Raw genomic sequence first — 16,008 nt, forward strand, 5'->3', positions numbered from 1 at the left:
GCGTGATATTGATCATCACTTTTGATACTGCCTTTGAAAGGTTCTAATTTTGTCCTTGTAAACGCAGCGAGCACGTGTATGCATAGTCATTCTGGAGAAACCAGAATGACGCAGAGGGGAAAGCATGGAACATACATGTGCAACGAATTAATGTTTCTGACGTAGCTCGTTTATTGTATCTACACGCAATGCATTATCAAGCAGGTAACACGAAACAGGATCAGGATTATCACCAGTGTCAACACCACACACGGATGAAAATAAATATTTTTGCTCCGAAATGTAAACAAAATTATTCAGTAACGATAAAAATAGTTTTTTTTAATTCAATCACAACTTAAAGATTCATGATTCACTGTATTTTCACAAAATTCGCATGTTCTTTGTTGACGTAAAGTGATCCTTCTTCTTATCACGTGAGTTGGAAATTTCTCTGTTGACTACTCTAAAAACATGAGATCTTTGTAACACTGAAACGAAACATTTCATTGATTTGATAAAACTGAACTAACGCAGAAGAGATTCGGTAACAGAACTGTTTAGGTCAAAAATTTCGGGTACCGTATCTTCGAGCGTTCAGCCGTAATTTCATGACAAAGGAACAGAGCGACGCTCAAAAGATCCTTGAGTTCGTCCTACGCCCCACTTTGTCCTTCTACCCTGCGCACGCTTCGTACAACGAAATTCATTTTACGGAATTCGAAGCACAGCTGGTCGTGAGTTTCCCGAGCACTATGCACAATCGCGACCAATCAAGTGCCAAGAGTATCGTACACGCAAACTCTACCTGTCTTTTATAGAAAGAATACTGAATATGTGGCTGAGACTAGTCGTTGCCGCAGCACGCCAAAAGATCCCCCGGTGCCGCACCACTCGCCTTTCAATCCCATCCCCATCATACCTCGTGTTTCCGCATCGGCCAGTGGTGCTCATCAACCGTTGAAAAATCACTCTACTGAAATTATGTTTAACCCACTAAAAATTAAATAACATAAAGACGAAATAAAGGAATAATATGACTATTCCGGAAATAAGACGTAATTAATGAAAATATTCGTATTTCGCGCAAATACATAACTCTGGTGAGTTCGTTCAATATTCCAAATGATAGTCATGTTTGAAAGTGCTATAGAAGCAATCGGAGTTGACTAAATATTTGAAACAGCGTCATCAACAAAATTATGAAAGAACTATGAATTGGAAACTAAAAATGAATGTGACAATATTCTCGTATTTCACGTTAAAAAATTTTAGGAGACACGAAAGATCTGATATTAAAGAAACGACAAGGTTTATATAACACACAGTTTTACTGGTTATGGCTATGTACACGTAGATTTTTCTTAATCATTTATCAAAATACTATGTTAAGAACGGTAAGGTGTTGTCATGACATCCATTATACACGTTTAATAGAACCTCTATGCTGGCTAATCGTACATACACTTCTAAAATTACAGTACTAGAATTACAAGTGTAAAATTCACATGCATTACACTCGTATGATTAACGTGAATTTGTAACTTATATAATATGAACTTCATAGGAGATAATATACATTTAAACTGTTGTTTACATTCTTATAATCTAGACTCTTTTATATTCGTTTCTAAGAGAACAGTTGTAACCTGAATAAATTATTAATTGATTCCATGTACAACTCGGACACGCGCGTATAAATGAGTCCGAATGAACCTTTCAATCAATTGACATTGATATTACTACTGGATTAAAAGTTTTGGTCCCTAAAAGTCACAGCCATAAAATGCAATAAACAGTAGCAGTCTGGATTTAAGGCCACTCGATGAATAACGAAAACGATCGTGAACGATGATTTCGATGACTCATTTAGTTTCGATAAAGTACAGCATATTTCCGATGAAAAAATGCATATTAAAATTAATAATACATTGCTTGACAATGTTTTACAATCCTTAGGAACAATACAGCTCGAAATGCAACAAAGGACGTTGATTTTGTCCTAATAATTTTGATGAAACAGCACTGTTAATAGTCTTAATTATTCTTTTACAATGTGCCGACAGTCTTATTGGAATTTTTAAGATATGTCATGCAACGATAGTTGTCAACGTATCGTGTTTAGTCCCAGTTCTGAAACATAAAAAATCGGAGAAATCTGTATAATTTAAATAATCCATAATTCATGTCTTACACCTAAAAAGCACGATGTACCACCTTATAGTAGCATGCTGCGTTGATCGTGACCAACCAGCAATGAAACTATTTTCACTTCTCTCAGCGATTCGTTGTCTATGGCTACCACTTTTTGATGGTGCATTCAACGTGGCACTTTGCATAAAATCGGGAGCTATTGTCGATTTTATGGTTCTACAAAATAACCTAAATACACAATAATAAATGTTGCGTATAATTTAATTTTTAGAATATTTATTGACCGTTAATATATAAGATACAAAGACATACTTAGGCATCAATGCTAGAACACAGGTAAGTAATACTGTAAGCCAGTATGTATATCTCATGATAGCCATTTCCATTACCCAATACGAACATAGGAGACCCATACAATTAACGCAAACTACGTTATAAATTAAACAGAAACCGAAAAATACTCCTAGTGATCCCATTACGGCAAGAAGATGAATTATCGTCTGGAAACGAAATCACATCATATAGCATGTAATATCCAGTGTAATATACATTTCTAATGTATATCATATAATATATTATATAATATTTAAATCTATACTTAGATGTTTATATGTTATGTAATATATATAATAAAATTTTTATTTACCCAAGATCTAATTTCTATGGCAATATTGGTCAACATAATAACAACAGAACAAGTCATTATAGTTGTTCCAAACTCCCAAATATCAACAGTCGAATCATAGTATACCTAAACAAAATAGTTTCCTTTTCATCATGTCGGTGTATTAACTTATACTATATCACATTTTTTGAGACTATACTAACACCCTCATTAACAAAAAAAATGACGATACTTTGATACAAAGCATCAGCAATGGTTATCCAAAATGTATATGTCTGGTATACGAGTCCAAGGCGTCCTCTTTTGTACAGATGAGGATTAGACAATAAAACACCGGGAGAAGCCACTCGATCATATATGCCTAATACAAGTGGTGGCATAGACGTAAATATTAAATTGTAGAGCATTAGATAAATTTGGTCCATCATGACTGTTCCAGTAAATCCGCAGTATAGCTACAAAAATAGTAAGATATTTTTATACGGGTATTAAAACTAGAGTATTAAAAATGAAGTAGAATGTATAGAAATAGAAACTATACCTGATACCAAAACAGGACGAAAACGATAGTAGCGTTCTCGTAAAAAAAATATAAGATCATTCTAGACAAACGGTCGTAACACCAATGACCATGCAGCAAAAGAAGTCTGCTAAGCATTGAGAATCGTGAAATGGCAAAGTCTGCAGCCATGACAGCTTGTGTACCTTCTTGTCCGGAGATACCAACTCCTACATCTGCGGTTTGAATCATGCTAACATCATTGGCACCATCACCAATTGCCAAAGTCCTCATTCCTAATTGTTCCTTCACTATGCGTACGATATATGCCTGTAACGTATCGTGAAAGTCCATCAAATAATAAATTATAAAATCGAGAATGAAAACAAAAATTAGATTTCTTGTACCTTCTGAAGAGGCGTGGCTCTACAGGCCAATACACTGGAACACGTTTTCGTTAACTCGAGAAACAATCGAGTTAATCCTGACCGTGGGTCAAGAATAACGGTTAAAGTTTTGCCGTCAACAATGAGCGCACGCTGCTTCGGCCATGGACTGTCTATCCTATGTGCATCATTTTCTGCCGCATCACGATTAAACATTGTAATTCCCCTAATGTTATCCATTCCCTGAACTGTACTTTCTTTACGTGCAGATTCTAAATACCCATGAATCAAGGTTTCAGCAACAGACTTGGATCTTCCTTGCAACCACAGTAATTGCATCGCAGGGGAAAAAAGACGTGCTGAGTACGCAATATTAACTGCGGTTTCTGGTTTGTCTCCTTTCAATATAATATATTTATTAACGATACATTCTAAATCGAGAAATGTCGTTTTATTTGCTTGAAATTCAGAAAAGAATACCTGTTAAAACCCAAACTACGATCCCTGCTGCCATAAGAGTACCCATAGTTTCAGGTACTCCAGCTTGAAGTTTATCTTCAATTCCTGTAGCACCTAGTAAAGTCAAATGGCATTCTAGATTCGCGTATGAATCTTTAATGCGCATTTCACGATTTTCCATTGCGAGTTCTGCCTCAGAATGCATTTGACGCCAGTTATCGTATTCTTGCGCTGTCAGAGATTTTTTAGCCACTACCAAAGTTCGAAGACCTTGCCGCGCGTACGATTGAAGATATTGTCGATTTTTTATTGTTGTTATAGAATTTTCATCCTGTGGAGTCAGAGACGATAGAATCGCTGTATCAGCACCCTTGCTATACAGCACTATCTCGTTAGTGATAGGGTGCCGTACCAAAATAGACATACACTTTCTGTTGGAGTCAAATGGCAAAACCTACAATTCCGAGTACGTTTTATTGTAGACAAATTACTTTTAGATCCGTTTTGATTTGCTTCGCTCGATAGAAGAATAGAAAAAAGAATTCATTCATAAAGAACTCACATGAAGAATTTCAAAAGTAAGAATGGATTTATCCGGCAAAGAAACAATTGCGCTACGTGCCGTTCGTTTAAGAAGTTTCACGTTATAAGCACGCGCAGCATTCACCAAAGCGAGCTCGTCCGGACTTTCCGCTTCGTAAATTGCAGCCGCAGGTAACAATTCGTCTCTACTCTTCCCGCTCTCATCGATAACGGGACTCAGCGGAGTGCGTCTCTTGTGTTGCCCGTTTGGAGACAATTTTCTACTTAACAATCCCATTCCTAAACTCGGTATTGACGTCACGTTGAGGAACTTTGGCCTGCAAATACTTATGACTTTAAATACCCGAATACAAAAAAACGATATCGCTAGAAGATAGGTACAAAGTAAATGGTGACCTTGACAATTTATTCGATAGTTTAGTAGAATTATGGAGCACAGATTCTATTTCCACTATCGAAGAAATCGATGACACATTTTCATCGAGACTATTGGTCGGATGAGACAACGCAGATAGAGGAATAATTGGCGAAGGAGTTAAACTTCTGTCTATCATTCTTGTGTATCTGCAATGGTAAACGGTAAATAATTTGTAACAAGGTAATTAACCTAGATATGCCTGAGTTCTTTTAGCAATATTTTCCACACACTAGTGTCCAGTCATCCTTCCGGATGATAGACACGTCTAAGTTAACAGAGAGAAAAATATATACAAACCTTCCAGGTTCTTCGCCATTCTTCTGCGGTTCTTCGATCACTCCGCTGGAGTTCATGGTGTCATAATGTGGTTGAGAATTGACCACGACGGTATTACATATCGCTAATACAATTAGGAATTCTTGCAGATGATGCCTAAATGTACCTATAAGAAGATCTTCCTTCAGTCGCGACGAAGGTATCAAATTCTCACTGTCTCCGCCGTGCGAATAATCCTGTCCTCCCACCACGCAGCGCCTAAATAGCATTTTATTTTCCGTGAGCGTGCCAGTTTTATCAGAGAATATGTACTGCACCTGTTGAAATAAAAAAAAAAAAAAAAACGGAATAAATATCTGCTTCCTTATCGAGACCGCGCACAAGCTCGATCAGTTTGCTTACCTGACCTAATTCCTCCGTGATATTGAGCGCGCGACATTCAGCCGAGCGTCCCGTCTCCGCGTCATAAAGGGCAATATCGTGTCCGATGTGATAAACCTGGCCCACTTTCGCCATTTCGATAGTGACGTAAAGGCTCAATGGTATCATTACTTGCAGAATGATAACAAACGTCCAGAATGTTAACATACTCTCGTAATTTGGGTCTTGAACGATCGGAATGAATGGGACGGACGTTTGGTCGGAAAAATTTGAAAGCCAAACTCGGCAACCGATGGCGCCTATCACGCATAATACCACTAGAATCGCCACACACCATATAACGTCGCTGTTCATCCGCTTCTCCAATCGTGAACGCTGAAAAAAGAACGCCCTCTCTCGATTTACGTTCTGTTACGCGACCGTGATCAACGAATCAGTTTCCCTCCAAACATTCTTTTTCTCTTTTTTCGTATCTTTTAACGATCTATAATTAGATATCTAGATATATCACAAAGATCGTTACCTTATATCTAGGGCCGCCGTTGTTAAGCATCGCTTTCGTCTCGTGACCAGCGTATATCACTATGCCTTCGACGAAGTCGGTATTTTTCAATAAACATTGCCTGAGTAAAAGATTTTCCGTAGAAACAGGTACTCTACCACCGTTCGGGTGAACCACGGCACCGTGAAACCTGCAATTTTCATGTTGAACTTTTGCCAATCTCAAACTACAATGTCCTTTGTTAACTTGCCCTCGGAACGAACGCCGAGAGATAGCTCACCGATATATCCTAGTGCTCGGTTGATCGACCTCGATCACGGATCGAAACTTGGCCGGTTGAAAGGTGTCCTGCAGATCCACGAATCCTCTGACAACTTGTCGTTCCTTCAGATTAGTCTCACCGTCGAGATTGCACGTATCGAGGTACGCTACGCCCTGAGGATCGCTGCTTCGCAGGAGTAGAACATCGGCTGGTACGAGTTCGTTATTCGAGAGGTGAACCAGGTCACCGACCTTCACGTCTTTCCACGCCACCTTTGCATACCTGTCGTCTTCGCTGCAATCGTGAAACGTGTTCTCCAGAAACGATTCTCTGACGAATCAACGAGGGGAGTGACATTTATGAAAGGGAATTTCACGTGCAGCTACATAATTCTCACTTTACGGATTTTATAGACCGGAAATTTTATCTTAAATTGCGCGCGTCCAAGCAGACTAGGGGTCTTTTCTCGAAAAAACACGATGTTTCCTGATATATGTAAAATATTATCTCCTATTACCTCGACACGGCTACCAACGATCCACCGAGCGACGAAGAAAGGAGATAACTTTGCTTCCTTTCTTCAAAGAATCTTCCCCAATTTAAAATTTTTCTTATTTTTAAATACGTAAATCTTTGGTCGGTAAAGTCTTCTCTTATCTCTATTTATTATCTGTATATATTCATTTTACGCGTTATATGTATACTCTTTCTTATAGAACTCTCGCTCATAACGTTATCTCTAAGGCAGACTCCCGTCTTACGAATTGTCGACTTACGAACGTCGCCAGGAATCAGTTACGTACTTCGTAAAGGCGGTAATTACCTATCGAAGATACGTATCAGCTGTTTGATAATCACGCGCAAGATCCTGTTTCTTTCGTAGCGTAATTACGCTACTCAATGAACAGATGAACGTAACAATCTTCGCGATCGACGATGATTGCTGCTATGTATCTAACATTAACCGGATTGTCAACGGCCAGACGTCGATTATTCTTAATTAATTGTCGTCACCGTTCAACGCTTCCAGTCACAAGATGTTCGCTCATTGATAGCGCAAACGGTCGAAGGGAAGAGCTCAAGGAGAAATCCAAATCAGAGAAAGGTCGAACTTCGTTTTACTCGCTCGAGTTACCAATCGCTGATTGAATAGAAGGAGAAATAAATTCGAATATGTACAAATCAATGCTCTGCTCGATTTATTTTTCCATCTTCTCTTCGATGTAGCTAATTTAAGGTTAATTGTACGTATAATACGAAACTGATGTTGTTCGAACGTTCCCAACTTACACGATACACCTTCTGTACTTTTTCATAAAACGTGGGGAGAACCATCGTGTTTTTTCATTCATATAACAACCGTTTAGGCTGATTACGTGACAAGGCCAATCGTTTCTACAAACTAATACCATCGAATTATAATGGTTTGGATATTGAATTTCTCGTATCGGAAATTATTCATAGAGCGGCGTGAGATTTCTATCGGAAAGGAATTAGTACGCACTTCGACGATGAGATAATTTGGAATAATTATGGAATAATCTTAGAACGATCGTTGAATAATCGTGGAATAATTTGGAACGTGGGTAGCAGCATAGAGAAGCCACTTCAAGGTCGTTTTCAACTTTTCAAACGGGATATTACATTTTTTCGTTGCCAACGCCATACACTGCGAACTATCAAATCTGACCTAGACTCCACTTAAGGGGTCACCGTTACACGATTTTTGTCTCGTCGTATAAGAATCGTTGATCTGTGTAACCTTTCGTAACTTAATTGGGACTATTTATTGTATACCTACTTCGAGACGTTTCAACCAACCATACGACTGTCCAAGAAATACATATATCACTTTATTAAAAGGAACGAGAGCAACCAGAGTTAAAACGTTTTCTCGCTCGAATGCAAAATCTGATAGGAACGCTTCCAACCTTAACACCAGCGATGATATTTAAATAGCGAATGTATATATATATATATATATGTCGGAGATGAAAGGACATCCGAACTTCCCTTTTGGAATGTTGGAAAAAAACCCAAATCTAGTCCAGACTTTTACTATGGCTATACTTAAGTAATCAAAATAAGAAATAGTTTTAATGTTCTAATGCGACTTTATGACGATGGGCTTGGGCTCGAAGTGACATAGCGGGTCACTGAACGTAGCCACGGTCACGGGAGGGACGTGTACCTGACAGAGGTATGGAATGATCATATGGCTCTCCTTAAAAACAAAGATTGAGCCGAGAGGTGGGCAGAGGAATATACAGGGTGGTTGGTAACTGGTGGTACAAGCGGAAAGGGGATGATTCTACGCGAAAAAAGAAGTCGAAGATATAGAATAAAAATTTTTGTTTTTTAATTTTTCCATCGAGACAACGATCTACTGTGAGATCCGTTATAACGAGACGCGATAAAGTGCACGCGTACCGAGCGAAAATTCAAAGTCGATTTTCTCGAAAACAAAGCCTCAAACGAAAAATTTTTGTTCTATATTTTCGACTTTTTTTTTCGCGTAGAATCCACCCCCCTTTTCGCTTGTACCACCAGTTACCAACCACCCTGTACAAGGGCAGTTCCACTTGGACTGCGTGTGAGTTCATGCAGATAAGTTTTACTTGCACGTGGAGTCATACGTGTATCACATCGCATTCGTCATCCCGTTGACCGTGGATTCGTTATCGAACCTGAATTCGTTGTCATCAACATCTCGACCATCCGATCGCCGCTAGTAACCACATTTGTACCGATAAATATCAGCTATATCCGCGATGGTAAATTTGAGCGAAGGTTCATCGAACGCCCAAAATTCCAACCTTAATCCGACATATATAGGTAATGAAATATATTAATATTAAATTTTAAAATCTGCCTATTTCATAAAAAGATAACAAGTGCAAGATGTAATTACTGTTAATTCGTCGTTAGCCTGCGTACAGATTTTTGGCCAGAATTCAATTCCGCTACGAATATCTGTATTGTACTTGTGAACAGCGTACATATTCGCTAAGAAGAAACTTGGCTGGCACGTGGGATATTAGACTCGTTTTGTAGCGCGTTTTCTAAAGATGGATAATTGGCGGCAACATTATAAGCGACAAAATAAGAGAATTCTGCTTTAAATATCAAAAGCGAGCGTTTTAAAAAGAGATCTCTTCGCGAACTGTCATCCTTCGTAAAATTGTCATCCTTGAACCGAAAATAATGACACTGGTCGGTATATTAGGTCGTCCGAAAAGTTTCTTTCGTTTTATAAGGAAATAATGGATGCGCAATATCTTTCGTTTTATATTATTTTATCGAATTACCTATGATCCATTTTATTCTATCAAAATAAAGATCACAACGTTCGATAGATTAGATTTCATGTTTGTATAAAGATGCATCGTTGTAAAAAACGTGTCTGTAAGAGGAAGACACCTTTCGGACAACCTAATACTTGCGGAACTAGATAGGCGGATCTAACGTCCGCGAGAACGAAGAAAATGTAAATTCCATCCTTACGAGTTTCGATTACTATTACGGAGAACGACACCGGTTTAACCGTTAAAAACTTGATTCGTCGCCAGATGAAAGCGAACTTAACGCACGCGGTTCTTTTCCTTTTATTTCCTCTCTCCACGTGAGTCATAATTTTTTCAAAGCCACTTTTTATAAGACCGCCTTCTTCCGGGACAAGAAGATTTGGCAGATTTACAACAATTAAATAAATTATCCACGTCGACATCGCAGATGCTTGAATTTCCGTAAATTTCATGAAATTACACCATCTCGGCGAAGAAAGAAGAAATGGCAACGAAGATCATACTAAGCAGGTTTTTGGAACATCATCACGTAATCGTAACGTAAATTCAACAGAGTTCGAGTTAATACGAGCCGATTATGTAAAAGAAAATCACAAGCGAAACGTTATTGCATTAACGCGATGTTCATTCTAAACGGGTCAATTCGTAATTCGTAATTTAATTCCTGAAATTAAAGGATCCAAAGATAGAGAGTTTGTCGAGCAAGAAATCTCGCACAAAGGTTTGGAAACAGTTGGACGACAGTTTTATTATCGCACACTGACATTTGAAAATCAATTTACTCGGATTTTAATAGATACTGGTATACGTATGACGATTGTAAAGAATAAAATCATTGCAGTTCGATTTGTCCAAAATAAATATCGTGCTTATGTTATTAACTACGTATTTCTACCCACGACAAGAAGCCCGACCTATTTGAATTTTTTACGATAACAGAGTGTTGATAAATCGGTCGCGATGACGGCAGCAACTGAGTAGCCTTAGAAATTCTTTTATGCAACACGTCTTCATTATAGATAACGTGCGGTTAGATAATACAACAATTTTACTTTTCCTTTCAATAGTAATTGGGTCTGTAACAAGTACCAGCGCGTATGTAACGTGCCTCTCTTCGCGAACAATTTAACATAATTTCCAACATAACGCGCGAACAAACATTTCAATCTTCCGATAGAGATATTTCAAAGGATTCGTTTATTCCTATCGGTCGATCGCGTTATCTAACAGGGGTAAGAAGGTCAGCACAGCCGTTTCTTGTAGTTAAATAGAAGGTTAGTTGTTTTTGCATTTTTTTTTCTCTTTTTGTTTTGTCACCTCATGCATTATGCAAAGGTAAGAATCGTCAATAATAATTTCAAAGTCATCGATGGATATTTGCAAGCGTGTTCGAGCGCTGTAAGTTTCACTAAAATATTTTTCGACAAATTTGTCCTACTTATCAAGCGGTTCGTGAATTCTTTCAGCGGAAGAAGGAATCTCTCGTAACAGTTGCCTCGTGGTTCTGAATTAAGAAAAATATTTAGGCCACCGAAATTCTCTCGAAATTCTTCGTTCGATCGGTTAATTTGTTGGAGCTGTTACGCGTAACGAAACACGAGGCTCGGTGGGTGCGTGACGCGGGCACGTAACTGTGATACGATACCGATATTCCATGCATTAAATGACGCAATCGATGACATCAGTGACCGTTTGACGCCACGATACACCATGGGAAAAGAAAACCTAAATTGTCTGCGACATCGCGAATTGCCCGTCACGACACCTTCGTCCTCGAACGATCTTGAGAAAATATTTGCGCTAAATATTTTCTAGTTTTTACGTACATTTCCAAGTTTCCTTCGTACGTTGGCTACGTTTCGCGTTTCATTATGCGCAAGGTGATGGGGCTTCGTGAAAACAGCGTCATTAGAGGGTATCGTTAGAGCATCGAAAGAGAAACGTAAGGACACCGGTGGTCTCGCGAGGAACCCGCCGGAAATTTGGAAAAAATTCAACATTTTCGTGAACCTGTTCGAAAAGCCCGATTTCGACGATTACTGAAATATGTTGTAAAGCTCGATATTTTTAGCAACTTTCTTTCTCTACATATAACCAGCGGTTGGTCTTAGTTTTCGAGCTGTACGGAAAAACATCCAGACGCAGCCTTGTTTTAGCTTTAGTTCTCAGGCTAGGTTGGAGTGATAGTAATATTAATGACGCGAGGCGGCCGGCCCTGCGAATCCCCTTATCGGCACAATTTAATATAAACAATGCTGGCCGGCCGCCGCACGGCGGCAAAATTAACCCGTACCATGTATTACTACTACCACTAAGCCGATCCAGCTTGAAAACGAAGGCCGAGCGGCGGGATATTTTGGCATATAACTCGAAAACTAAGGCCGTCGGTTATACGTGCAAGAAAAAATGATTGAAGTCGAGCTCTACGAGATATTTCAAAGCGACCGCAATCGGAGAGAATTCGGAGAGAAAGAGAAGCTTTTCGACAAGTTCGCCGGAATGGCGATATTTTCAAATTTCCAGTAGCGTCCGCGCAAAGTCACCGAATAACATCGTCAGATTTCTCTGTTGATGCTTTCTAACGATTGACACCCTTTTCGCGACAATCCACCGGTTTGCACGCAACGAAACGTAGACGAAACTTCACCGATATGATCGCGTCGGTCGGGTCTTACGACGGTGCTAATCAAATTTGAAACTGTTTATCGCGTTGTACATTGGCAAAAGGTTCGTACAGGCGATCGAACACTTTCGCGAGCTATTTTAAATAAAAAAAATTCTGTAACTGTGCGAATACTCTCGCGAGCCGCTTTTATGTTACGCGTTCCGGCGAAAAAGCTACGAACGCAGAAACGTCGATGGGTTTCATTGTCACGGAGAATGTCGCGTCCTCTCGTTGCTCGCATCCAGGAAAGGAACGAGGAAAATAGCTTGAGGCATATGGCAACCGGTTTTATTGCTACGCCTTCCATCGCTGTTTTATTCTACTTCTCGGCGTCTTCGACGGATACGAGCCGTATGAACGACATCCTTGTGTCTACCATCCTGTTGGATCGTTTCGCAGCTGCTGAGAATAAAGGCTGCCTCCCACTTACCGCTTCAGCGATATTCGATTATCCACGCATTGGCATTGATACGTATCACTGACGTATAATACACAGCTTCGCGAAGCTGTTCGAATATATCCATTATACGTATTAGACGCGTTTCGGTCGAATCAAGGCATTTAAACGTAGGCGTTTTCGTACCTAAATTTTGCAAATTACAAGTTGCCTCGATCCTAGAAAAGTACCCATGAAACAGCGTCCAGAAATAGCCGGAGTAATATATTTGATCTAACGGTGTTTCGTTTAACAATTAGAAATCGTATTCGCGATAGTAAAAATAAACACCATTAAAACTTCCATATTTACAAGTTAATCTTGGATACATATGTTTTTATACGTGTTTCATTTAGAAAGAATGGATTTTGCTTCATCTGACTCTCAAGGACACGGTACAATTACGTCAAGGGTGACCTGATGTTCATATATCAGCTTCAAAATTGGAAAATCATTCTTTCGAATGCACGCGTTTTAAGGAACAGCGTTGCCCGCTGCGTTGCACGACAATGTGGCAAGCAGCAGATATCGATCTTGCGATTTCATGCGAACCGTCCGATGACGTCATGCTTTTAAAAAATTACCGAAACGAATTTGACATTTGTACAGCAACTTTGCTAACTGTACTAGATTAAGTCGATTACGCCTGCACGATACACGTCCATTTTCCGCGTCACGTATACCTTGTGACAATCGTACCGATAAGACGTACACAGTCGGTCATAGCTATTAGGATATCCGAGCCTTCCTTCGTAATAATTTATAAACCAGTAACCGTGCTAAATTGACCAGTCATAAGTTACACGTTATAGATATCTCTTTCATAGTTCTGCAATTTTATGTCCACTTAAACAAACATCCTTGCGTCGCACTAACAACTTCGATAGGAAAGCAAAAGAATTTTACAACGTTAGTTGAAACGTGCAAAGTAGCTTTGCTAATACGAATTCGCTGCTTTTATCATACACACGTATACGCTTTCGAACGTAAAATAAGTAAAACGCGCGTTTCCTAATAAATGTAACAAATTGGTGTCCTAAATAGATGGCCTGAAACGTACTCGAGCATCTACTTGTACTATGTACCATTTCTGTTTCCAGGTATAACCACGACTTCGTTATATCTTACATTATATACACGCTAGGTTCGAGTTCCGTAACTGTGTTACGAAGCTCCTTCGCCTCGTGCAATTATCGAAAGCGACTCGACACAGAAATCCGTAGGATAGTTCGAGCGGAACGCGGACTTGGAATCGCGTGACGTTATCTCGCGGGAGAACGCAGTAACGACGTTCGAGTGCTCGCGACCGACATAGCCTCGTACCAGTCAAAGCGCATTAATCGACAGCTGGAATTCGTGGCGAAGGTTCGTTCTTGACATTGCTGACTACCGCGTGGAGAGCTGGCTGGTTGGCTGGCCGGGCTGGTTGACTGTCGATCTCGTCAGCGAACGAAATTAAACGGCAGGCTAAAGAAGGTCAGCGAGCGCGTGCGTGTAACCGCTTATTAAGTAGGTAAAGGTCGTAAGAAACGCGTTGCTGCGGAAGAAACAGATTCTCGATCGACCCGCGCGTTCTCGTGCGTTCGCATCCTGCGTAATTTTTTTTTTTTTTATCTCGACCAACTACGTAAACCCGTCTGCGCGTGGACGTCAATTAAACGTGGGTTATCGCCGATCGAATCGATCGCCGACGAAGTTTCTAGACCGTTGCGAGGCTGTTAGATTCGTCGCGTTCTCTGCTCGCGAAACAAGCCAAATCGTCGAAACTCCGCTGCATCGATCCTCCAACCTCGAGCTCTATTTTTAACAACGAAATTAGTCTCGACGAATTTGGTTTAGAACGACGAAGGGACGATGTGTTTGGCCGTGCTCTTTTGCCAATTCTCGGTTATATTTCTGAAAAGGAATCGGCGACCTTTAGACCGGCAAACGAACGCGAATGACGAAACAAGCGCGAACGAGCCGCGGCAACGACACGACGAGTATCTCCGGTGTACGCGCACTTTGCTTTGTGTTAATCGACGATCGTAATACCAGCTAATTACGCGTATCGATCCGAACCGCGCACCACGATCGAAATAACGGAACGCGTACACCGATCGTTCGATTTTGCTACGAGCAGGACGACAAGCTCCCCCGGGGAACCGCGCGGGTACACGCGCTCTGCAATTTTCCCTCGACCTCCTTTTCTTCGCGCTCCTCGAAAACGCTTGTCAGCCCCGTTAGCTTCCTTTCAATGCCGGCGAATAGCGCATCTCTGTCTTTCGCCTACACTCTCGGTCCGAACGCCTTCGAACTTAGCATCTACGTACTTGAACGATCTTCCATTATATTTTTCACAGTTTAAAGCCTTCCTGTTCCAGCTGACGCAATCCTTTTACCGTTCTCGCTGCGAGAAAGGAAAACGAATTGTCCATGCACGTGAGTTTAATATGCCGGCGTATCGTGGGTGAAATCAAGGAAGCAGGACACCTGTCGCGAATCGCTTCGCCATCTATCGAATACATAACCGTAAGCGCGGGTGATAACGAAACGATACGTTGTACCCAGCATCGACTATACGTTTTTACGAATGTTATCACATATCGCACATATACGCACAAGGTGTTCGTCACGATTGGGCCGAATCGTAATTTTAAATTTCGTCGCTAGACCAAACGTCTGTCAAGAATATTCTGATCGTTTCGAAACGCCATGTGCGAATGTTTACCATTTTAGTCACCGTTTTAAGTATCTTTGTAATTTAACATGCGAGCAACTCGCTCCGTAAGATGGGAAATTTATGCTAGCTAGTTTGTTCGACTACGTCTCGCAGGACGTTGAAAACCGTGAGAAAGTGAGTAAACGGGAACGACGAAGAAGAGGTATTGTTATTCGCACGCGAGAAAAATAAACAAGCTATCATTGATCCGGTATATCGAACATCGTCGTATCCGATGAATCAGACACGGCACAGGAAAGATTACTAATTTAGTAATTACACGATACAGGAAAATACCAGCGCGCTACGAGATTAAAGTGTAATATCCGGGGCAACGGGAAAGGAACGTTCGCCGATCCCGATCGAAGGTCGCGATCGACTGTTAATAAATCAGCGACGACTCGTTTGGCTAGACTG

The 16,008-nt window shown here is 40.3% G+C and overlaps 1 protein-coding gene across 3 annotated transcripts in view; it reads right to left on the bottom strand.

Moving 5' to 3' along the window:
- Positions 1-1,291: 1,291 nt before the first annotated feature.
- LOC117212260 (probable phospholipid-transporting ATPase VB) overlaps positions 1,292-16,008 on the bottom strand; it is a 28,442-nt gene continuing 13,725 nt past the window's right edge. Inside the window, exons 5-18 of one of the 3 annotated variants that reach the window (XM_033456889.1) lie at positions 6,503-6,778; positions 6,244-6,412; positions 5,742-6,095; positions 5,361-5,656; positions 5,042-5,209; positions 4,665-4,962; positions 4,124-4,556; positions 3,665-4,041; positions 3,300-3,587; positions 2,962-3,213; positions 2,780-2,884; positions 2,446-2,633; positions 2,197-2,361; positions 1,292-2,112 (exon numbers count right to left, since the gene is read on the bottom strand). In XM_033456889.1, the coding sequence (XP_033312780.1) occupies positions 2,070-2,112; positions 2,197-2,361; positions 2,446-2,633; positions 2,780-2,884; positions 2,962-3,213; positions 3,300-3,587; positions 3,665-4,041; positions 4,124-4,556; positions 4,665-4,962; positions 5,042-5,209; positions 5,361-5,656; positions 5,742-6,095; positions 6,244-6,412; positions 6,503-6,778 (3,412 nt within the window). In that variant the 3' untranslated portion in view covers positions 1,292-2,069. Of the gene's footprint in view, positions 2,138-2,196; positions 2,362-2,445; positions 2,634-2,779; positions 2,885-2,961; positions 3,214-3,299; positions 3,588-3,664; positions 4,042-4,123; positions 4,557-4,664; positions 4,963-5,041; positions 5,210-5,360; positions 5,657-5,741; positions 6,096-6,243; positions 6,413-6,502; positions 6,779-16,008 lie in introns of those variants that run through there. The other 2 variants (XM_033456890.1, XM_033456891.1) reach the window with 2 other exon arrangements.

Source organism: Bombus bifarius, unplaced genomic scaffold (assembly GCF_011952205.1).
Source record: "Bombus bifarius isolate JDL3187 unplaced genomic scaffold, Bbif_JDL3187 scf7180000008286, whole genome shotgun sequence".
In the NCBI taxonomy this organism is placed as follows: domain Eukaryota; kingdom Metazoa; phylum Arthropoda; class Insecta; order Hymenoptera; family Apidae; genus Bombus; species Bombus bifarius.